General features: G+C 33.4%; 2 protein-coding genes and 1 pseudogene across 2 annotated transcripts; 2 read left to right on the plus strand and 1 right to left on the minus strand.

Annotated features, from left to right (window-relative positions):
- The first annotated feature begins 6,917 nt into the window (after positions 1 to 6,917).
- LOC18613800 (uncharacterized) lies at positions 6,918 to 7,821 on the plus strand (annotated as a pseudogene).
- A 1,603-nt stretch (positions 7,822 to 9,424) lies between these two features.
- KCO5 (Ca2+ activated outward rectifying K+ channel 5) lies at positions 9,425 to 11,909 on the minus strand. Its single transcript, XM_018114362.2, has 2 exons — positions 10,813 to 11,909; positions 9,425 to 9,872 (listed from the first exon to the last, which is right to left on the minus strand). Exons 1-2 carry the CDS (start codon positions 11,829 to 11,831, stop codon positions 9,725 to 9,727), a joined length of 1,167 nt encoding a protein of 388 aa, XP_017969851.1. The 5' UTR covers positions 11,832 to 11,909; the 3' UTR covers positions 9,425 to 9,724.
- A 634-nt stretch (positions 11,910 to 12,543) lies between these two features.
- On the plus strand, positions 12,544 to 14,237 carry LOC18613802 (HXXXD-type acyl-transferase family protein). The gene is made up of 2 exons (XM_007051218.3): positions 12,544 to 13,038; positions 13,151 to 14,237. Exons 1-2 carry the CDS (start codon positions 12,631 to 12,633, stop codon positions 14,006 to 14,008), a joined length of 1,266 nt encoding a protein of 421 aa, XP_007051280.3. The 5' UTR covers positions 12,544 to 12,630; the 3' UTR covers positions 14,009 to 14,237.
- The last annotated feature ends 9,802 nt before the right edge of the window (positions 14,238 to 24,039 follow it).

Genomic DNA, 24,039 nt, shown 5'->3' on the forward strand with positions numbered 1-24,039 from the left:
CCCAGTCTCTCAAATTTTATCGATTTATCAGTTCGGCATTCGTCTGCTATGCTTCTGATTTCTCTCTCTCACATTTTCAGATTTCTCTTTCTTACGCTTTCAAGACACCAAGCAATGATTTTGACGTGTTTGGGTGGGTGGCTGTTTGGAAAATTCGATTTTTAATAAAACTAAAACGGTAGAAATAATCACAAATGTATGAAATAGCTTTTAATTGAATATATTCGGGACCTAGATATTAATAAACTCAAAATTTTGAAATTTATAAATCTGGGTTTTTAAAGAATTTTTTTTTATTTTAGTCAAAGTAGGTGTTTTAGATAAAAAAACATTTGTATTTTGATTTATGAAAACATGTTAGAAACACTTTAATCTTTGCCAAATTATCAAAAAAAAAAAGTTGAGAGGATTTGAAGTTTTACAGGTTTTTTGCACATGGCTTGTCACAGGCTTTCGTATATGACGTGTCACACACTAACTATGGCTTGTCATAGGCTTTTGTATATGACGTGTAACACGCTAACCATGGTTTGTCACAGGTTTTTGTACATAGTGTGTTACACGCTAATCATGGCTTGTCACATGTTTTTATTCATGGCGTGTCACATGTTTTTGTACATAGTATGTAATACGCTAACTATGGTTTGTCACATGTTTTTGTACATGACGTGTCACACGCTAACTATAACTTGTCACAAGTTTTTGTACATGACATGTGACAGATTTTTATACATGACATGTAACACGTTAATCATGGCTTGTCACAGATTTTTGTACATGGCGTGTAACATTATAGCGTGTAACTTCATTAAAGGTAATTTTGTCTAATTTAATTAAAAATAGTTAAAAATATAAAAAGGGTTATTTTTGCCCCATTAATAAATATCTGTTTTATTTAATAACTATATATCTATTTAGTTTTTGAGGCAGTAAAGTTGAAGTGAAAGCTGTCCGTTGGGGGAGGAATTGCTTTTGTACCCTAGCAAAAATATAAGCTTGCAATGACTCACCAAACTACTTCATTCTTTTCTGAGTTCCTTCGAAATGATTGATATCATTGTGATGGTGGCCATGAACACGGCTTTCAAACTTACCTGTAAAGAAACAGTTGGTATGTGTTCACATGGTTCTGAAATAAAATTTGTTGTTGGTTGGAGGAAAAATTATCAGCAAACTCTTCATCTTTAGCTTGATGGAGGATACAGATATTCTAGTTAAAAGAATTTCTTTGTTAGTAAATCATAACTAGAGGTATTATTTTTCTAGTAACTCACAATTACAAGGACATATAATTGTTCTGTAACTCTATTCTAATAAGTTAAAATTACAAGGACATATAATTGTTCTGTAATTCTATTCTTCCTTTATTATAACAAGAACAAATCTTATCTGATTTGCTTGACATTCAGACTTAAGAATACTATTATGTTGCAAATTTGTTGGCATAATAAATAGTATACTATTTATCATGAGAGCTTGGTATAGGGATGTTAATCAATTCAAAAACCAACCCATTAATTGATTGGGTCACTGTTAACAGCCCAATTTCTTACAAAATAGATCAGCTTTAAGATAAACCCATTCGATCATATGAATAGGCTTTCGAAATCGTACTTAGCCTGTCCACAGTAGGAGTCTGATACATTGCAATCACTCGACACCTTAAAGAAAACTTGGCAATCAAGTTTCTTGCAGAAAGGTTTAACTAAGACATAAAACCCCTTTCGTACATCTTCTTATTTTTCTTAAAACCCTATTGTTTTTTTCAATAAAGAAAAAGCAAAGTGAAGCAAGATGATGAGAAATATCTTCAATTCAATCTTTGTCAGAATTTTGAGATCATATCAAAAATATTTTTAAAAGTAAAATATATCATTAAAAGTGATATACATAACAGATGAAACAATATAATTATATATGTTTATAGCAGATTTAGTGAAATGATATATATATATATATATATATATATATATTTTTTGTGTAAGAGCTATGTGGCTCCCATATCTTAGGGCAACTCTAGGTAGACTAAGTTGTATTAAAAAATCCCTCCATGTAATGATGATAGATGTATGTATATATATTGTAATCTGGTTTTGAAATGAATGAGCCTCAGTTCCCCATTAATTGTAAGGAAATATTAGGAAACTATAGACCGCCATCACTTTTATCAAAAATATTATTCACTTACTCTGTTTCCATAGTTTAGCTTAGCTACTAGTTACGTTGTGTCCTTTCTTTCAAAAACTCTCACATGGTATCAAAGCTTCTCTAAGCTTTTAAGAGACCGGCTAAGCCATTTCTTCCCTTTCCTAAATAAAAAAGAAAACAAAACAACCTTTACTATAAAATGACATTAAATGGTAGCACTTCATCCTTCTCACCACCAACCTTTAATGGTGAAAATGAAGACTTTCTTCAGAGCTTTCGACCTTTGGGAGGTAGTTGAATAAAGAGAAGAGCCTCTTAAACTGAAAGCCAATCCCACCATAAACCAAATGAGATAACATAGTGAGGAAGTGGCCAAAAAACACAAGGCCTTGTCATATATTCAATGTGCTGTGATAGATACACCATTCACAAGAGTCATGCCTTGTGAAATAGCTAAGGAAGCTTGGGATAAGCTCAAAGAGGAGTTTTAAGGGTCAGATAGAACTAGAACGATGCAAGTTTTAAATTTAATGAGACAGTTTGAAGTGTTGAAAATGAAGGAAGATGAAGTTGTAAAGGACTATGTTGATAAGCTTATGAAGACAGTCAATTAATTCAGGCTTTTAAGAGCTGAGCTATTTAATGTAAGGGTTGTGGAAAAGGTGTTGGTAAGTATTCTTGAGAGATTTGAGTAAAAAATCTTAGCTTTGGAGGAATCAAAAGACTTCACTGCTATGTCTTTGTAAGAGCTTGTAAATGCTTTTTAAGCTTCAAAGCGAAGAAGAGCCATTAGAGGTGAGGTAAGTAATGAAAATGTCTTGGTGGCCAGACAAAGAAGAGGTGTTACAACTACCAGGAAGCTTGATGTAGATAAGAACAAGAAGAGATATGGTAATGCCAGAATCCTACCATGTCGGTGTTGTAAAAAGAGAAACCATTAAGAACAATTCAGTTGGTTTCGACCTAAAATCAAGTGTCGAGCCTGTAATCAACTTGGACATATAGAAAAAGTTTGCAAGAACAAGGAGAGCACAAATGACCAAAAAGCTGCAGTAGCAGAGCAAGTTGAATAGAAGGAAGAAGTGTTATTCGTAGCTAGCTGTAAAACAGAAAAAAGAAGGAAAGATACTGGATAACGCATGTTCAAATCATATGACATGCTATAAAACACTCTTTGTGGCACTTAATGACAGCTACAAGTCAAGTGTTGAGATAGGAAACGGGGAATATTTGAAAGCAGATGGATGGACGTTGTTGAGGTAGAAACTTGATCAGGTAAGAAGCAAATTCAGGATGTTTTATTTGTTTCCACTCTAAATCAGAACCTCTTGAGTGTAGGATAGTTGGTTGCACATGGTTATGCTTTTTTATTTAAAGACACGTCTTGTAGAATTTTTGATCCATATGGTAAAGAGCTTATGACAGTGGGAATGAACCATATGTGCTTCCCACTTAACTGGAAATATATGAAACATCATGCATATGCATGTATCTGACATGATACAATTGCATGGCATAAAAGAATAGGGCATTTGAATTTTGCATCTCTGAAAAATATGCATAATAATCATTTAGGTGAAGATATACCTGCTATTTCTACTGTGAATTATGTTTGCGACACTTGCAAGTTTGGAAAGCAGACAAAAAAGCTGTTTCCAAAGCAAGCAAGGTGGAAGGCTGCACAAAAATTCCAGCTTGTGCATACAGACATAAAGCAGGACCAATGAGAACCATGTATTTAAGTGAAAACAAAGCTTTATCTTCTGTTCATAGATGATTTATCGAGATATTGCTTGGTCTATTTTTTTAAGCACAAATTTGATGCCCTCCACAATTTTTTTTGAAATTTAAAGCATTTGTTGAGAATCAAGCAAGCATGACCATAAAGACTTAAAAGAGTGACAATGGGATAGAATACACTACTTTGGAGTTTGAAAAATACTTGACTTAGTTTGGAATAAAGAATCAGCTTACTGTCTTCTACAACCCTCAACAAAATGGAGTCTCAGAAAGAGAAAATAAAACACTAATGGCAATGGCTTGTTGCCTTCTGTTTGAGAAGAAAATGCCATTAAGCTTTTGGGCAGAGGCTGTTAACACAGCCAATAGTCTTCAAAATATTGCACCAACCAATGCCCTAGCAAACAAGACTCCTCATGAAGTCTAGTATGGATCCAAGCCCTCTCTTTCTCATCTGAAGATATTTGGATGCATAGCTTATGCCAAAATTTCACATGTTAAGCGAGGAAAGCTTGATGAAAAATCAAAAGTGGCTATTCATCTCGGGTTTAGTGAGACCAACAAGGGGTATAGGTTGTTTGATGTATCAACTAACAAAGTTTTTGTTAGTCGGGATGTTGATTTCGATGAAGATAAACGATGGAACTAGTCCAAACTTGAGATTGAAAGCTCAGAAACTTTCTTATGATCAAAAACCAGTTGATGATGATGCTGTAAATGATGATAATGTTGATTGATGATTTCGCAATCAGAGGTACGAAGAGCTTGACTGATGTCTACAATAGGTGTAATGTTGTTATAACAGAACCTGAGTGCTTTAGTGGTGCTGCAAAGAATATTGAATGGCAGAAAGCCATGTAACAGGAAATTGATATAATAAAAAATAGTGAAACTTGGGCATTGATCGATCGACCTACAAACTAGAAAGTCATTGGAGTAAAATGGATACAGGACCAAGCTAAACAGTGATGGCTCCATAAATAAATGCATTTGAGAATTTGATTTATTAGTTGGTACATGATCTTTTACTTAAAAAGTAGAATTCGAATTCTTCTTCTCTTAATTAAAAAAAATATAAAAAAATTTTGAAGACCCGATTGGTAGTCAAGGGCTATGCTCGGACTTATGGTGTGGATTGTTTAGAAATATTTGCACTTGCTACTTGGCTCGATACGATTCAATTGCTAGCTGCAATTATTGTTAAAAAAGGGTGGAACCTTTGGCACATGGATATCAAGTCAGCATTCTTCAATGGATTGTTTGGAGGGGGCATTTTATTGAGCAATTTGAAGGATTTGTGGCACCAGGTTTGGAGAACAAAGTTTGCAAATTGAAAAAGGCTTTGTACGGACTCAAGCAAGCCCCAAGGGCTTAGTATGGCAACATAGAAGCCTATCTTTGCAGCAAAGGCTTCACCAGGAGTGAAAGTGAGCCCACACTATACGTCAGGTGCTCTTCTAGAAGTTCTCAACTTATAGTTTCATTGCATGTAGATGATATTCTCCTAACTGGTGCAAACTCAGAGTTAATGATTAAATTTAAGAAAGATCTGATGAAAGAATTTGAAATAATAGATCTTGGTCTCATGACATATTTTTTGGGGCTGGAATTCATTCAATCAAAGAATTTTATTATGGTTCATCAGAAGAAATATGCATTAGAGCTTCTAGGAAGAGTCAAGATATCAAGTTGTAAGGCAACATTTACTCCTATTGCTGCAAATTTGAAGTTTTCTTCAACTGATGGTGAAAACTAGGTTCATGATACTTATTATAGGAGTTTAATTGGCAACCTTCTATGTTTGTCCTCATCACACCCTAATATTACGTTTAGCACTAGTTTGCTGTCAAGATACATACATAACCCAATAGTGAGTTATTTATCTGCAACTAAAAGAATTTTAAGATATGTTAAAGGCACTATTGATTTTGAAATTAAATTTAGCAAGAGCAAAACCAAGTTTTTCAAGGGTGTGTTGGCAGCGATTGGATAGGGAGTTTTAAAGATCCTAAAAACACATCTAGTTTTGTTTTCTCTCTTGGCAGTGGAGTTTTCTCATGGAACTCAAGAAAACAAAGAGTAGTTGCTCAATCATTTGCAGAAGTTGAGTATATCTCAACAACTTCAACAACAAACCATGCCCTCTGGTTGAGAAAAATATTAGCTGATCTAGGATTTCCTCAAACCAATCCTACCACTTTATGGGTTGACAAGCAATCAGCCATTGCTATGGCTAAAAACCCTGGACATCATAGAGGAACAAAACATATCTAGGTTAAGTTTCACATGATCTGTGATGCTGTGAAAATAAGGAAATCAATTTACAGCATTGTAGCTCAAACAACTAGCTGGCAAACATTATGACCAAAGGATTGCCAACTAATAAATTTATGGAGTTAAGGACAATATTAGGTGTTTTCAAAACTGATCTCAAAAAGGTGTGTTAGAACTTTGAGATCATATTGAAGATATTTTTGGAAGTAAAACGGTTTTTTGAAAGTGATGTACATAACAGATGAAAAAAATGCAACTATATATGTCTATAGCAGACTTAGTGAAATGATATAGTTTTTCCTTTTGAGCAAGAGCCATGTGGGTCTCATATCTTAGAACAACTCTAAGTAGATTAAGTTGTAATAAAAACTTCCTCCGCATAATGATGATAGCTGTATGTATATATTTTGTAATCTGGTTTTGAAGTAAAGCAGCCTCAATTCCCCTCATTAATTATAAGCAAATATTAGACAATCTATTACTTGCAAGGAAATAATATATTCACTTAATCTGTTCCTATAGTTTAACTTAGCCAATGGTTACGTTGTGTTCTTTCTTTCAAAAACTTTCACAACCTACTTTAACGCACTCACATCTTTGAAACACCGACAACAACATGCAAATCTGTCAACTTCTTATTCTTCTCTGTTTCTCAAAAAATTCGGTAGGCCTCGGACTCAAACAGTTCCAACCCTGACCCCTCATGGCTCCATTGGCGCAGTCGTTACCTCTCATTTTCCAGAGACCAACAATAGATGTATGCCTCTCGACACCCTTTTAACTTTGGGATCATCTTTGTCCCTGAAAAGAAGGCATAGGTCGTCGAAAGGTTTGGTAAATTCCAGAGACTACTTAGTCCAGGTTTCCACTTCTTGATTCCTTTTGCTGATAAAATTGCTTATGCGCATTCTTCGAAAGAAGAGGCTTTTCCTATCTCAGGCCAAACTACTACCACCAAAGATAACGTCAGCATATGGATTGATGGGGTGCTTTACGTTAAAGTTGTTGATCCTCTTCAGGTTTCTTATGGTGTTCAGTGTCCTATATTCTCTATTGTTCAGCTTACTCAGACCACAATGCGCAGTGAGCTTGGGAATGATTACTCTTGACAAGACTTTTGCCGACAGAGATGAATTGAATGAAAAAATTGTGAGGGCTATCGATGAAGCGGCTGAAAAATGGGGGCCTAAGTGTCTTAAATATGAGATTTGGGACATATCGCCACCTAGTGGAGTGGAGAGAGCTATGAAGATGCAAGCAGAAGCAGAGCGCAAGAAGAGGGCTCAAATTCTTGAATTAGAAGGAGAGAGGCAAGCAAATATCAACATGGCGGATGGGACGAAAAGCTCTGTGATTTTGGCTTTTGAGGCTGCACGGATGGACCAGATTAACAGGGCAGACGGAGAAGCAGAGGCCATCCTTGCTAAGGCTAATGCAACGGCGAAAGGAATCCAGATAGTGTCACAAGCTATTCAAGAAAGTGGGGGCATCGAGATAGTGAGTTTGAGGGTTGCTGATAAGTACATTGATGCTTTCAGAAAACTTGCCAAGGAGGGCTCGACAGTGTTGCTTCCTAGCAACGCAGCTGATCCTGCCAACATGGTGGCTCAGGCTATGGCCATTTACAAGAATATGCTAGGAGACGTCAACAATAAATAAGGACGGGCTTTACCCTTTGGTGGAGGAAGGTGAAAATAGGAAGTACGGACTCAGATTACAAAATTAATTACTTTTACCAAACAACTGCACAGTAGACTTGGCAACGAGCTCTTTTGTGGTTTCCTTTCAATGGGTGTTTATTGATCAAAAACATTTAGTGGCATTGCAGGGAATGAGTCACACATCCGAAACTGGATTACTTTTGGCTGTTCTCTTTGTTTGATGGCTCATTTATTTGCGCTTATGGTTTTGACTTTTGAGGTATGTCAATTCTCAAAACAGGATGTTTCTTGCTAGTCCTTGCAGTGTGTAAGATCAAATATTACTGCCAATAACTTTCCTAAACTAAATGTATATGGCTTTCCTCTTGCGAAAGTTTGCTGCAATATTATGACTGGCATGTGCTCCTGCAAAGTTAATGCAGGAAGATGCCAACCATTTTAATTTTAATCTCTGTTATGTATGCCCCTCTCCAAGAACGAAAAGATGAACATCTCATCTCTAGTTGAAAGAACATGAACAACCTTGTCCTAGTCATTATCATAAACAAGCTTTCTAAGAGATAAGGCATAGCTGTTCAGGACATGCTTGCTGAACCAAATGCCAATATGCCGTATTTCTTTCTCTCCAGTCTCTTCCATCTCTTTAAGCTTGTAAACAACTGTTCTGATTTTACTGAAACAATAGGTTTAAGTGGAGGGGGAAAAGGATACTGAGATTTATTACTTGGAAATGAGCTGCAACCTGCATTGCATGCTAGTGCTACAATATCTGATCAGTTTTTGTGCCCTTTGAAGTTAACTCACAACTTCAACAATAGGTTTCATACGAAGCAAGAAAGGCACTGATGGACTACAAGCTTTATCCTAAAGATATGCCACAAAGGTAACTACAAAGTACTGTGGATATAAATCCATAATTGAATAGGTCCATCATATACGAGCTCAACCAATCATTTAATTTATATTTTTAACAAAGCTAGATAATAAAGAAAATGCATATTATGAATCCCTCAATTTCTCGATATATTACCTGCAAGATCTCTGGCCTTTAGCAGCAATACAAGCAAGAGCCTCTGCGCGTTCTTTATGTTGTGGTTACAATAACATAAACCTAATTAACTTCTTTCCTTTCTCACTCTTTATTTATTCTCTAGATTTTGCATTATCAAGATATTTATTGAATTTTCCATTAGAAAAGTCTTATGAACTCATACTATAAAAGCAACAATAACGAATAGGGCCCTGCAGTGCCATCAATAGTCTTGACCTTTTGATGTTCACTATGAGATGAATGACATCTGAAGAGTAGAACAACTGTAAGTTAATTCACAGATTTGTTTTAAGCTGAAAAACATAAACAAGCCTAAGTCAAAGTTAGTCTTCCATAGTCTATACAAGTACTTAAGTACAGCCTAGTTCTGACATTGAGCTGCATTCCATACTCAACTAAGCCAAACAACTAACACCAAAGTTAAACTCCTCCACCATTAATTCCTTAATGCATAATTTCTTTTCATCTTGTATACAAAAATTGATAATTTAGCTGCAGCCAAATGAAGAACGGGAAAACAGAAAACATCATTTAGCAGTATGACAGAAAGTAGAGAGCCAATAACATGATATATTTACTTTTCAGCTTTCATTGCATGTCTGGATGAATACATTGGCAACAAAGAATTTACAATTCAAAATTTTAATAAGATTAAAAGCATCTTGTTGCCCTTTCTATCTTTGCTAATTCCTTTTTCTTCTGACATCACCACAGCTTGTAAAAGTATAGAATTGAGATTTCCTAACCTGAATGAATATACAATTTCCCATGCAATGCCCATTTCCAAGAAGGGACAGATAAATCTTCCATCTCTACTCAAAAGAATATAAGTAACCTTGTCTGCACAATGTCACAAGCGATTTTCTAAGAGATCAGGCAGGGTTATTTTCCCCGAGTTATTTGGGTCAAGCTTGCTGAACTGATTGCAGATCTGCAATATATCTTTCTCCCCAATCTTTCCCATCTCTTTGAGCTTGTAGATGACATACTCTGATTTACTGCAACAAGAATTTTCAAGGGGGAAAAAGAAAAAAATAGCAATCATTACCAGGAAATGAACCACAAACAAGCCCATAAGTCTCCTTCAGTGCACGCTTAAATCATAAATTTAAAGAAAAAAATGGTACACTCATATGCAGCAAAGATGGAAAGATATTGGGGTTTAAGTATCAAATTTTAAAGATAAACTACAACGGTGCAGATTGAGGGCATGAATCTGTAATTGAATTTTCATTGATATAATACATGATCTAAAGTTCTAAACCCATTGTTCAGTAGAAAAATGTATTCATAACATCTATTTGTTTTGAAAAGTTAGGCAGTAACCAAAATGAATATTATGAGTTCGTCACCCTCCCTAGATATTACTCATAAGATCTCTGTCCTTTGGCAGCAACAGTATCAAGTGCCTATTCTCGTTCTTTCTTTTCTAAGTAAAATAAAATAGGAAAATTATCACTCGTATTATGTTTTCCCTTATCTTTCCTTTTCTTTCTCTAAATTTATACTACAACGATCTTTATTGAATTTTCATTAAGAAAAGTTGCATGAATTCACACACACAATAGAAACTACAATACAGCCTCTATAATATATTTGTCTTTTGATTCTGCAAGATGAATGACCTCTCAAGAGTAGTACAACCATGAGTCAATTCATTAGTCACGGATCATTTTAATCTGAAAAATATAAACAAGTCCAAATCAAAGTTAACCCTCCATATGCATTATGAAGTATCTCCTAGTTCCAATAATGGCCTAGGTTCCCGACTCAACCAACCCAACAATTAACACCTATAATAAATATAAACCTAGGTGCTTGTGTGATTGCAATAGAGAGAGTAATTGACCTCATCATAAATTCATAGACTACGAGAACTCCATAACAAGCAACACCTGAAGTTCATACCACAAGTAGGTTAGAAAATTGAAATTCAACCTGATAAAACCATTGTTATTGATGTCAGCAGCTAGCAAATCCTCAATAGTGATATCTCTATGCAACACCCACTTGGCAATCCTCCTGTGCCTCTTGTCAACCCTTGCTTCTGCCAAATATAAAAACGCCCTAGCCACGGCTAGCGTCGAAATCAGAAGCCAAATACCAGCAAACAACCTTCCAGGCAGAGTCTTAAACGCCCTATCCCCATACCCAACTGTAGTAACTGACATAACAGACAAGTAAACAGCATCAATCCAGTCCAAATTCTCGACAAAGTACAACACCAAAGTTCCAATTCCAATACACAACACCACAACCCCAAGTGCCAAGCCAACTTTAAGTCTTATCCTCATCCTTCCCTTCTCCACATCAACAATGTAATTCTTAGCTGAAAACCCTTCTTGTGTTTTCTCCATATGAATCCCAGTTAAAATCATGTTCTCTTGCAAGTCAAGAACATAACTGACTACCCCACTTAACAATATATCTATAAAACCAAAACCTACCAATACAAAAACACAAGCAAAAATCTTGGTAGCTGGGGTTAAAGGAGCTATATCACCATAACCAATAGTACACATGGTGACTATACAGAAGTAAAGAGCATCAACAACTGGGTGAGTCTCAATACCCGAGAATTCATCTCTGTTAAAAGAATAAATAGCAACACCAAGTAATAAATAAATGGATAGCAAGAACACAGCTTGCCTGATAATGGTGCTGGACTCAGATTGAGGTTTAGGCACTTGGGGTGTTTTAGGCTTCAGGTCGCGCATCACAGCCATGGCAGGAGCCGTTTTACAACGGTGGAGAGAACCGAATTTCTTTGACCCGGTACTGGGATATTCAAGATGGGAAGGGGGTTGAATCTGTGGGTGGTCTTGAATTTCCGAGGGGAAGATGGCTGGTGTGGAGATTGCTTGTGGGGCTGTGAAATAGTAGTCATGATGGTCATCTTCAAGGATGGGTAGAAGTTGGGATTTTGTTTTGGGGGAGAGAAAAGGCTCATCTTCCATCGGAGACAAAGAAAAGCCTTTTACTTTGCCAGGGAGACAGAACTTTGAGTTTGTGGTGGCTGTTGAGAGGTAGTTGGTTTCGGCTGCCAATGTGGGGTTTTGTTTTGTATCTTGTCAGACGCTAAAGGGTCGTCCAACCTTGGTTACTGGGGCCCAAGTTTGCCAATAGGGACAGCTTGCTTGTAGAAACCAGGCACCTGGTCTGCTGCCTCTTTGCGACCAATCATTATCTGGCCGCAACTTGGTTTAGAAAAATAAAAAATTACTACTACAAAATCCAGACTCTACCTCTAGGCTTCATGACACAACTGGTGTGTCCCCTAAATTTTAATATCTTACTTCAGTTTAGAAAGATTATACAAACTAGAGCATTTCCATCTCTAGGCTTAATTACAAGGTATGTGTCCTTAATGCAGTAAAATTTAAAAAAGATTATTATGCGTTAACACTAATTGCGGTGCTAATAACTTTATCAAATGGACAGTATTGACAGCGAGGTTCAAACGTGTAATTTGTCCTATTATAACAAGCTTTAGTAATGTACATCATACTTTTATTAAATTTATAAATCACCTAACATATAGCATAGTATAGTAAAATATATTATACACGCAACATATATTGGGCAAACTTATCTTCTTTCTTTGCCAAATTGAACTTCAAAGCCAAGAAGTTTGTCTAGTATTTAAAATACAGACATTCAATATTTCCTTTGTGTGTATAAAAAGATGTTCTGTTACAAAGGTTGTAACAGGACAATCATCATTAGGCCTTTCAGTTCCTAGCCATATTCTTCCCAATGGCTCTCTCTGTTATCAGATCAAGTCGAAGCCTAGTAACTCCATCTCGGCAAACACCTTCTGACGTTCTTGAGTTATCATTCATTGATAAAGTACCGGTTCTCAGATGCTATACTCGCACATTGCATGTCTATAGACATGGCCCTAAAGCACCGAAAGTCATTAGGGAAGCCTTGTCAAAGGCCTTGGTACCCTACCACCCCCTTGCAGGACGGCTGAAGGAGTCCGGTGAAAATCAAGTTCAGGTTGAATGTTCAGGAGAAGGCGCGTGGTTTGTTGAGGCATCAGCTGATTGTACCCTCGATTCCGTTAATTACTTTGATAATGCTTTGTCCATTCCTTGTGATGAACTTCTCCCTGATCAAGTTCCAAAACGTCAAGGCATGGAACCCCTTGTACAAATGCAGGTATTACTTACTAGTTGTATATATAAAAAAATTGATTTCTACGCAACAATACCAATAATATGACGAAGCCTAAGAAATGTTTTTGTTGGGATATGCATTATTTTTATTTCAGGTGACACAATTTGCATGTGGCGGTTTTGTCATAGGCCTCATATTTTGTCACACCATATGTGATGGCCTAGGATCTGCACAATTCCTGAACGCTGTAGGAGAGTTCGCTAGAGGTATGGAACATCTGAGCACTGCGCCAGTATGGTATAGAGACTTTTTCCCAACTCCGCCGCAACAAGCAAATACCAACGTACTGCCAAACTTGCCACCCCTAATGCCTGGCTACCGACTAGAGCATGTGAATATAGACATTTCCATGGATGCAATCAGTCGGCTAAAGCGAGAATTCCATGAATCGACAGGGCAAGGTTGCTCTGCCTTCGAAATTGTAGCTGCCAATTTTTGGAGCCTCCGAACAAGAGCAATAAACTTCAAGCCAAACACTGAAGTACGGCTTCTTTTCTTTGCAAATTGCCGCCAGCTTTTGGACCCTCCTTTGCCTAAAGGCTTCTATGGCAACTGTTTCTTTCCAATAACAATCGCAGCTCCATGTGAGTTGCTTAAACAAGCATCAATCATTGAGGTGATTAAACTGATACAAGAAGCAAAGACTAAGCTACCTGTTGATTTTGCCAAATTCAAGGATGGTGACTACTTCAGAAATGGTAAAGACCCCTTTGCACCACCTCTAGGGTACACCACTTTGTTTATATCAGAATGGGGTAGACTGGGATTCAACCAGGTTGACTTTGGATGGGGCCCTCCGGTCCACTTGGTTCCAGTTCCTGGCTCTGGTATCATCCCTGTTGGCATAATGGGGTCACTGCCATTGCCCAAGAAAGGTATCCGTTTGATGACATGGTGTGTCGAGAAGGACCATCGCCGGCCCTTCCTGGATCTGATTGCAAAACTAGTCTAACAATTAAAGAACTAAAGAATGCTTGAACTCCTATTGCTTTGTTTAGGGACAAAGTGTAAAAATAAAACAAGATGGCAAGACATGTTTTAAACAGTGATGTGATTTTTCTTTTCCCTTATGCTTTTTGTCCCAACTTTGTTCGGGTTTGCTGCGTAGTCGGTGGCTTCACTGACACAAAAGTAGGGAAGAATTTAGGTTGTTTCAAGGTAAAGTATTGAATTACGTTCAACTATTTTGTCTGTGCACACTGCAATGGTTTTGAATGTACTAAGGAATCTGCATATTGGGCCTCAGGGTCGAGTCATGAGTGTTAGCATTAATTAGTGGACTTTATGGATCAGAAAACTATTGGGCCAGAGATAGATACACAAGAGTTTGGATGCCGGATCAAAATTAAGATACATTTTATTGACGAAATAGATAAAAACAAACTAGAATAGTTATTATGTAAGAATAAAATGAGTCGAGAGTAAAATAAAATAGTTGTTAATTAGTTTGGTACGACGAATAGAATAAAATATAAATAATTATTATGATTTACTGCAGTATTTGGTTGGTAACAACAATTTTAGAATAAAAAAGAAATAGAAAATAAAAAGATAAAAATACATTTTATTATTTATATTATTATTTATTTTTATTAAATTTTTTAAATATTAATAATTTATAATTTAATTAAAATATTAATAATTTATAATTTAAATATTAATATTTTATTTATAATTTAATCATTAATATTTTAAAATATTAACATTTTATTTTATTAATTATTATTATTATCAATTTTTTATTTTATTCTATTTTTAAATATTAACAATTGATAATTTAAATATTGATATTTTATTTATAATTTAATTATTAATATTTAAAATATTAATAATTTATTTAATTTAAATATTATTATGATTAATTATTTATTTATTTTAAATATTAATAATTGATCATTTATTTAAAATATTAATAATTGGCCATTTAAATATTAATATTTTATTTATAATTTAATCATTAATATTTTATTTATAATTTAATCATTAATATTTTAAAATATTAATATTTTATTTAATTTAAATATTATTATGATCAATTCTTTCATTTTATTTTAGTTTTAAATATTAATAATTTATTATTTATTTAAAATATTAATAATAGATCATTTAAATATTAATATTTTAGTTATAATTTAATCATTGATATTTTAAAATATTAATATTTTATTTAATTTAAATATTATTGTGATTAATTTTTTATTTCATTTTATTTTTTAAATATTAATAATTGGTAATTTATTTAACATATTAATAATTGATAATTTAATTATTAATATTTTATATATAATTTAAATGTCATAATGCTTATTTATTTTTATTTTATTTTATTTTTAAATTGTAATAATTTATAATTTATTTTATTAATAAATGATCATTTAAATATTAATATTTTATTTATAATTTAATTTTTAATATCTTAAACTATTAATATTTTATTAAAATTTGGAATCAAAGGAGAGGAAGAGAGAGAAGAAAAGTAATATTTTATACAAATAGAGTTGTAATTTTTTAAACTTGTAATGAGTATTTTAATTTTTATTATTTTTTGAGTTTATTTTTCAATCATGAAATAACTAATACCATAGGGAGAATGGTATTAACTATTCTTTAGTTTTAGAAGATTTTGGAGAATAATTATTTTTGTGAAATGACTATTCGTTGGACTATTTCACAATCAAATAAAAGAGCAAAAGTTCCTTAAGAATAAAAAGGGGATGGCCAACCAAACATGCTATTAAAGGTTTGAAATAAATGGAAGACCACAGCTACATAATAAAAGAAGAAGCTCAAAATAAGCAATTCGTGGTGTCTTTTTTAGCTTCCTTTCTCTTGATAATAATTGAGATTATGGTTTTCGAAAATTATTAAAAGGTCAAAACTAAATATTAATAAGTCTCAAAAACAATGCTTTACTGTATTTTTTATTTCAGTATTACTCCAATCTCTTTTATGGGATCTAATTTTTTTTATTATTTTTCACATATATAGATATAGATATATAGATATGACTGTCTTTGTATTTTGAAACTCATAAAAATTTATCTTCTTTTTATGTTTGATCTTTTGGTTTGAAAATTACAAAAGAAAAAATGTATATTATAATTAGTGATTACCTTCGTCCTTCATATTTTAATTGAACAAAGAGTTATATAATTCACTACTAATTTATAAAATTACTAAGAAACACATGAAAAAGTTTTAATCAGTGTACTGCTTAGATATCGATTATATATATACATGTCGTGACGTGCAGGTCCGGGAACTCGTCCGCCAGACGCGGGGTGAAAATTAAAAATCTCAAGGTGTGGGAGTCGCCACCAATCTTTTTTTTTATCTAAGGTGTGATTGGTCACCTATTAACCCGATTCTTGATCGACGAAGTCCTAAATTAATTTTAGGTCCGTCGAAAGAACGAGAACTGGTCCACATTTTTTAGAGATGAGTTCGGGAGTGCGGTTACGCACGGAGAAGGGTTAACACCTCCGTGACGCCCGTTCTACGAACGGTACCATTTAATCTTAAGTTATCTTAATATAGCCTTTTCTTAGTTTAATCCCTATTTTATTAATTAAATTTTTTTATTGAATTGTCAGACTGAGTTTTTCACTTGGTCTTACGTATGCATATGATGCAAGCGTAGAATGATGTCGTGACTTGTTTATTTTAAATGATGGAGTCGGTAATCTTTTATTGGAAAATTATTCGAAGACTATCCCAACGCTTTGGTGAAGTCTCGAAGTCCTCCTCACCTAGAGATATCCCCGGAAGAACTCGTCTCTACAAGCTCTTCGAGGAAATCCCATCATCGGGATTCCCGCGCCATTTGCAAAATAAGAGTGGCATGCAATGACAGTATAAAATGATGGTATCTACATGCACGCGTTTATTGTTTTTAGGTGTTTAAAAAATTTTGAATTATTTATTATTTATTTTTATTTTTATATATATTTTATTTTTTTGTTTTCTATTTAAATCCATATTTGTTGTTGGCCAATTTTTTACTTGGTTACAAAGCTTATCTAATAAATAATTAATTAATTTTTAAACGATTGGATTATTTAGTAACAAAATTTTCTTACATATATTATTTTTTAACAATAACTATTTGACTTAACGGGTATTGGAGTTTAGAGTTCAGATTTATCCAGACGCTTCGGTGAAAATCCGTCTCTAACTTCGCACCCGAAAATATCCACCGGAAAGAGGCAACTCTTTGCCCCTTTTTGGTGGTAATACTCAAATATTTATTCCAATTATATTATTTATTATTATTATTTGTTTATTTGTTTATTTTATTATTATCATTATTTTATATTTTTTATTTAAAAAGTATAATATAATATATATATACATATATTTGCATCATGAATTATTATTATTATTATTTTATTTTTTTGCAAGCCTCTAAATATATTTATAATATTAACATTTTTTATTATTTGTCATTGTTATTATTTACATATATATTTTAATTTTTGTTTTTATGAATTTTTTTATTTATTTACTTATTTGATATATATGTTCTTTTAGATTATGCATTTTTACCATTATTTTTTATTACTATCATTATTTTTTATTTTATTTTTGATTTTTAATATTAAATATAAGTGTACATATTATATAAATATTTCTTTCCTAAAAAAAAATGTATTTTAATTAAAATGGGCTAGACCCAACACTAAGAAACCCAAGCAAAACAAAACAAAAAAAGGTTATACCTTGTTGGGCTGCGATTGGCCCAACTCGACGGTCCGCGGGAGCCCAAGTCTAACACCCGGCTTGTTTCTGAAAGCCCACGAGGTAGGACCCAAAACGCACTGTTTGATGCCTGCAAAGCCACTCAAAACGACGCCGTTTGGCCTGGACCTTTCAGCTTCTGCTTGCCTCTCTGAAACGACGCCGTTTTGCCCTCCTTCCTCTGAAACGACACCGTTTTGCCCTCCTTCCTCTGGGTATAAAAGCTCTTTTTTAGCCTGTTTTATTCATTTTCTCATTTCTGTTTCTCTCTCTAGCCGCACCCTCTCCCTTCTCTCTAAAAAGTTTTCTTCCTTTTCTTCGCCGGCACCGACGTCCTCCCCTCTCTTCCCGTCGGCTTCTCTTTGTCTTCTCTCTCTCCCGGCAGATCTCTTCGCCTTCTGTCGGACGATCCCTGTCTTTCGTCGGCCTCTCTCTCTCTCCTCTCAGATCTCACCCCTCTCTCTCTCTCTCTCTCTCTCCTCTCAGATCTCACCCCCTCTCCTTGTTTTTCTTTGTTTTGTTTCTTTCTTTTGTTTTTCTTTTTCTGTGGCTAACTGCTGGTAGATCTCCCCCCTCTTTCTTTTGCAGGTTCAGGCTCTTTAAAAAGCCGGGTTGTCCAAAAATTTGGACAACCCGACGAGGGGGTTTTGGCACCCCTGGAGTTGGTGGCCAGAACCCCCATCACGCCCAATTTTTTTTTTAATTATTATTTTTTTATTTATTTTATTTTATTTAATTATTATTATTATTTTTTTTTTTATTTAGGTATCTACAATACATATATATATATATATATGGGTTTTCAATTTTCCATTAATAAATTGAGATTGTGATCGAGGTCTAGGCTGCCAAGTTAGGGCTTGAGCAATTGCTTTACTGCAATACACGATTAACAGGATAAAGAAACCTTGTGCTGTTTGATTCCCTTGTGAAGGTAGTAATCCTTTGTTTTTGCTTCCGGCGATGGCATTAACTGAGAGCTCCGAATCTCATATCCTCATTGGATGCTTCTTAATCCTTAATGACAGCCTGCCTAGTCACAATTCACAAATGCCAGACCAAGCCCCAATTGAAACGGCACTAATACTGGATAGTTGATACTATATTGTGGCATCTGGCCATAAACTCCCTTCTCATCAGATACTGGTTTTCTACATTTTGGTCTCCGATTTCAGATTTCTTGATGTAACTAGAGACAGAATCTAGCTTTTGTCAAACTTAAAGAAATTTCAGGTTGAAACTTAATTCTGAATTTTGGGTTAAACAAAGTGTTCAGAATGCATTCACTCTTCCTTCTACTTTGAAATATCAAACATCCACTTGTATTCATATTTATATTTAGCTTGTTTTGGGGGTTAAGTAGCTTGTTCTTGACAATTGGTTTTCACTTACCCTTGCGAAATACCAGCCACCATCGGCATGCCCATACAGTGGTATTATAGGGTCGCCTCCATTGCCAAAGAAAGTTGTCCCCTTGATGACTTGGTGTTTTGAAGAAGAGGCCTATCTCCAAACCTTCATCCATCTAATGAAAAACCTTCTTATTTGAACTATCATTTTCAAACATTTCTTAAAGTAAAGCATTGTTTTTGAATTTTGGTAAATGCTTTCGGTTGGGTATGTCTCAGGTTTAAAAACCAAAGCAAGATAGCCCTTGGCTAAAGCAAGGTCCAATTTTTCTTTTCCGCTTCTCGCGTAATTTGTTCTCCTTTGTCGAGAAATGGCTGGCTTCATTGGTACCCAAGAAAATAAGTATGTGTTGCTTCAACCTGGAATACTGACGAAGTTGCTAGTTACCTTGGACCGCTTAGCACGTGGCATTATTAAATACTTCCGTCTACTTCTTGGGCTTCAATTTGCCGTAGGTCATGGACTGATGTTGTTGGGCCTGTTTACTGGTTTTTTTTTATCTATTTTTATCAGTATATGTTGGAATGGGAGTAGGGTTGCTTGAAGTTAATTATCACTATTACAATTAGTTGATATTTGATACTTTATAATATAATATGATTATAAAAAAATAATATTATAGTATTTTATATATAAGTAAAGTAATAATCAAAATGTAAAGAAAATAACATTGTAGCGTTTGGTTTACAAGTATTTTAACAAAAATGTAATACTAATTTTTAAAATTATCTTTATTTATTAAAATATAAATTTAATATACTTATATTTTTTATTGTTAATTTTTATATAATATCATCTTTTAAATATATTTTTAATGTCATATTTTTTTATTTTTTATTATAATCTTATATATTTTATTTTCATGTTTTAATATAATTTTCTACATTATATATTTTTAATTTGTATTTCCTTTAAAAGACATTATAAATTTTATTGATTGTCACTATTAGAAATAATAAGAAGACATCCTCGAAATTTATATAAACAAACTAATTATAACATTATAAAAAATTTTTAATAAAATAACAAAATTAAAAAATAAAAATATTTTTAAAAACATTATAGAGTACAATACAATCTGATTATATTGGTTTTATATTGCAATCACATTATATTCATTAATTATAATGTGATTACAATACAATATTACATTATAGTGATTTGTTATAAAATAAATATCATAATATAATTTAATTAAATATATTAAAAAAATTATACTTCCACCCCAGTACTAAACGTTACTTTACCGTTATACTTACTGCTATATTTTTCTTTATTCTCAGCACTCAAACGATATATTTTCTTAAATATTTTTAATTTATTTTTCTTAAAGATGGTAATGTTGAAGATAAAGAAAGATACAGTCAAGATACATCAAGATTCTTATCAGCAAACAGCAATTTAGAGTGGGACATTTGAGGTTTGTGCTTGTACGGGTGTTGTGTACTGTCGTTGGCCAATAAGCTTGTTAAATGCGTATATATAGAATCCTGCTTGTTTACCCATCTTATTCTTTTGCTCTGATTTAATACACCCTTTTGAAGATTTCTTCAGTTGAGAAAAGGGTAAAAAAAAATGGAATGATCTTGTTCTAAAAAAAAGTCAAATAATATAATTAGTTTTTATATTTTATCACAATGATAGATTTTATCTTTGTATAATAACTTTTAAAAATTAAACTTTTATATTTTTTAAAAGTGACAATGTCATTTTAATATGTTAAAAAGTTTTCATTATTTTTATTAATATGACGTTTGATTGTGTTGATATGTTATTTTTTTATTGATGTGATATTTTTTTATTGATGTAACATTGAACATAAAGACATGACAATAATAATATAGCATTATAAAAATGACAGGAACAATAGTATTGATATAACGTGACCACGTATTGACATGGGTTTTACAAGTATAGTAATAGGATTATTTAATGTGAGCTAATGATTTTAAAACAATATTGAAAAAAAATAAATAAAAAATATGAATAGGTTTCAAGCATTTAGGAAAAAAATGTTGTGAGATAAAGAAAAATTGAATTTTTGTGCTTCATAATTTAAAGCAGTGAAAAAAATATTGTAAGATGGATAAAATCATATCATCATTAAGAGATCATCTTATTTAATGTCACATTAGCAAGATAATACTATTTCAACATAAATATAAAAAAATTTAATACTGTTAATAATTGGGCTAATATTATCAATTTTAAAAAATACAAAGTTCAGTTTTTACAAATTATTATACAAAGAGTAAATCTACCACTTTGTCAAAGTGTAAGAACTAATTACATAATTTAATAAAAAAACTATATTATACTATACATATCACTTATTGTATGATATGTTTTCAATACTTAATTAAATATAATATAATTATTTATACATATAATTTTATATTAATAACATATAATACGATATATATAACGTATTGTACGATATTGATAACTATAATATTTAACTAAGAGATACAGGCAAAAATTAAATGATCCAATGGAAAATGTACATAACATACATGCCCTTAGCTTTTTAAATTCTACAAATGACATAATTTTAAGATCTAGATTGCATAAAGAGAGGATTAGAAAATAGTCATATATGATGCCAGGTCTTGACTCTTGCGGCTGTTGCCGACTTGAATTAGTTACAATTTAAAACGCCATAGAAAAAGTGTGGACTCTGCATTAATTGGGCCTAACGTCGACTATTTATAGTACTAATTGTTTGTTAATTTGGGCTGCAAGCCTGCAACACCCATTGGGGAGCCATCATATTTCCTTAATTGATTGCCCAACCTAGGCTAGGCATTGCCAAATTTTCTTGTAAGTTGAACATTAATTTAGTGTACGTCGTCCCTAAAAGGGAAAAAAAAACCAAACTCATTAACTTATTAATTAGTACCTATTAATTTAAGAAATAACCCACATTTTAAAACCAAGGAGAACTTGTACGGGCAATTTTTTTTCCCCTCCAGCACTGCCAGGGAACCTGCTCTCTGTCTTAATTTGAGGAACTTTTATCTCTTCACTGGAGACAGATTAAGTACGCTGACTGACAAAAAAACAAAAAGTCAGAAAATTTTGCGAAATTAACGAACTTCATCTTAGGTCCCCACTGCCACTGCCACTGCCACTGCCAAATCCCTAATCAAATTCTTGCCCACTTGTCTGGCTTTCTAGCTCTGTCCACCCTAACGAGAAAGTGCCTTACACTATTCTGATCTCTAACCCTGGTGGTGTTGGGGAACAGAATGATTGCGGTTGACCCGGCTCTATAGCTTTTCTGCCCATATTTAACCGTAAAAAAATTAAAAGTAGTCGTGCTCCATCTGGGAGGCGTCATAGTTCATGCATCTACTCTCTCTCCTTTTAGCCTATCATGCTTCTTTTTGGGAATATCGGATTGCCCAATTTTGCTTTCTGGCTATCGTTCGTTCCTGTAGATGTTTTTGACTTGGACTCCTGTTGGTTGGAGATTGATTTTGAATATTGCGGATTTTAGGTTAGCCTCCCTGCTATACTCTTCTTCTCTTTTTTGAAGTCCAAACATCCATTGTGAAACATAGAACACCAGTTGTGTTTAGGTTTTAACAGGTGGTGATTAATCCAAATGGTCGTAGTGATGGCAGCAAGCTCTCCGTATTACTTGCTTGATTTGATTATATGTGTTCCCTGTCTTATTCCCTGTCTTTGAACAGAAGGAAATGGCCAAATATATATTCATCCTTGGGATACAATAATTTACGAGATGAAAACCGGTCCAAATGGAGACAAACCCTTCTGGTATGGCCAAAAGCAAAGACTTCCCCTCCTCTGTTTCTTATGTTTATGTTGGTAGCAATGTTTGACAACTATGGACATTAATGTTCAAGCCCAAGCCGGCTTCAAGCCCTCCAACAACATAGCGATACACTTTATAGTTATTCAAATAGTTTTTGTAATGTTCTAGAACTCCACATCGATACGGAAATGGGAATATTGATCCCATCAACCACACAATCTATCCTTCAAGTGGTTAACGGATGCCTTGAATATATTTATTCCTTCCCCCCGTGTCCCAGTCTTTATTTGCCATGCTATAACATCATTTTCATGACTTATCAAATTACTTCTCATTTAATACAATATATATATATATATATATATATATATTTTGTCTAAATTGAATCAATCATAACTGTTTTGATCTGCTGCTAACCGTGCAAGAACTAAGAACGATATATATAACAAAATTGTTCTTGTTGCATATCAACTCGCCGGTGAAGAAGTCGAATGTATAGTCCGATGAGAAGAAATTATTATTTTTTGTTTTATGCGGAAAGATAATAAATCTCTCACATTAACAAGAAATTAGTAAGAATAATTCAAAGAAAAGGAGTGACATGTTTATACCCGTGAAAGCTTTTAATCAAAGTAGTTAAGGTAACATTTTGTTCAAGTTGAAATAGTTTGATTTTTACTACCATTTAATGGCAAAAAAATCTAGAAATATATATAATATATTTATTTATATGTGACCAATTGAAAAGATTTCATTTTGTTTGACTTCATATTCTTAATCGATAAGATTTGACAAATTATGCAGCCAATCTGGTCTACATTTAAGTTTGACAATAACACTGAATGATTTCAAACCATGGTATGACCAAAATAAATACATTCAAATAAAGAAAGAACCATACTTTTCAAAAAAAAAAAAAAGTAAAGAAAGAATCAAAGATGCACTGGTCATGCCATTCTTAATTTAATCTTTACAATATTCATAAATAACGATTCATGAGGAATACCTTAGCAAGGTTGATTACCTTAATCTTCCAATTATAATTAATTTTATATACC

Source organism: Theobroma cacao, chromosome 1 (assembly GCF_053813885.1).
Source record: "Theobroma cacao isolate CCN51 chromosome 1, ASM5381388v1, whole genome shotgun sequence".
NCBI classification, from domain to species: Eukaryota; Viridiplantae; Streptophyta; class Magnoliopsida; order Malvales; family Malvaceae; genus Theobroma; species Theobroma cacao.

What these genes read in the sequence shown, in the direction of transcription:
- KCO5 (XM_018114362.2), bottom strand. Translation starts at nt 11,831, where the DNA reads ATGGAAGATGAGCCTTTTCTCTCCCCCAAAACAAAATCCCAACTTCTA. An exon ending in AATAACAATGGTTTTATCAG is followed by an intron (nt 9,873 to 10,812) that starts GTTGAATTTCAA and finishes TTCTTGTTGCAG; the next exon opens with TAAATCAGAGTATGTCATCT.
- LOC18613802 (XM_007051218.3), top strand. Translation starts at nt 12,631, where the DNA reads ATGGCTCTCTCTGTTATCAGATCAAGTCGAAGCCTAGTAACTCCATCT. An exon ending in AACCCCTTGTACAAATGCAG is followed by an intron (nt 13,039 to 13,150) that starts GTATTACTTACT and finishes TTTTTATTTCAG; the next exon opens with GTGACACAATTTGCATGTGG.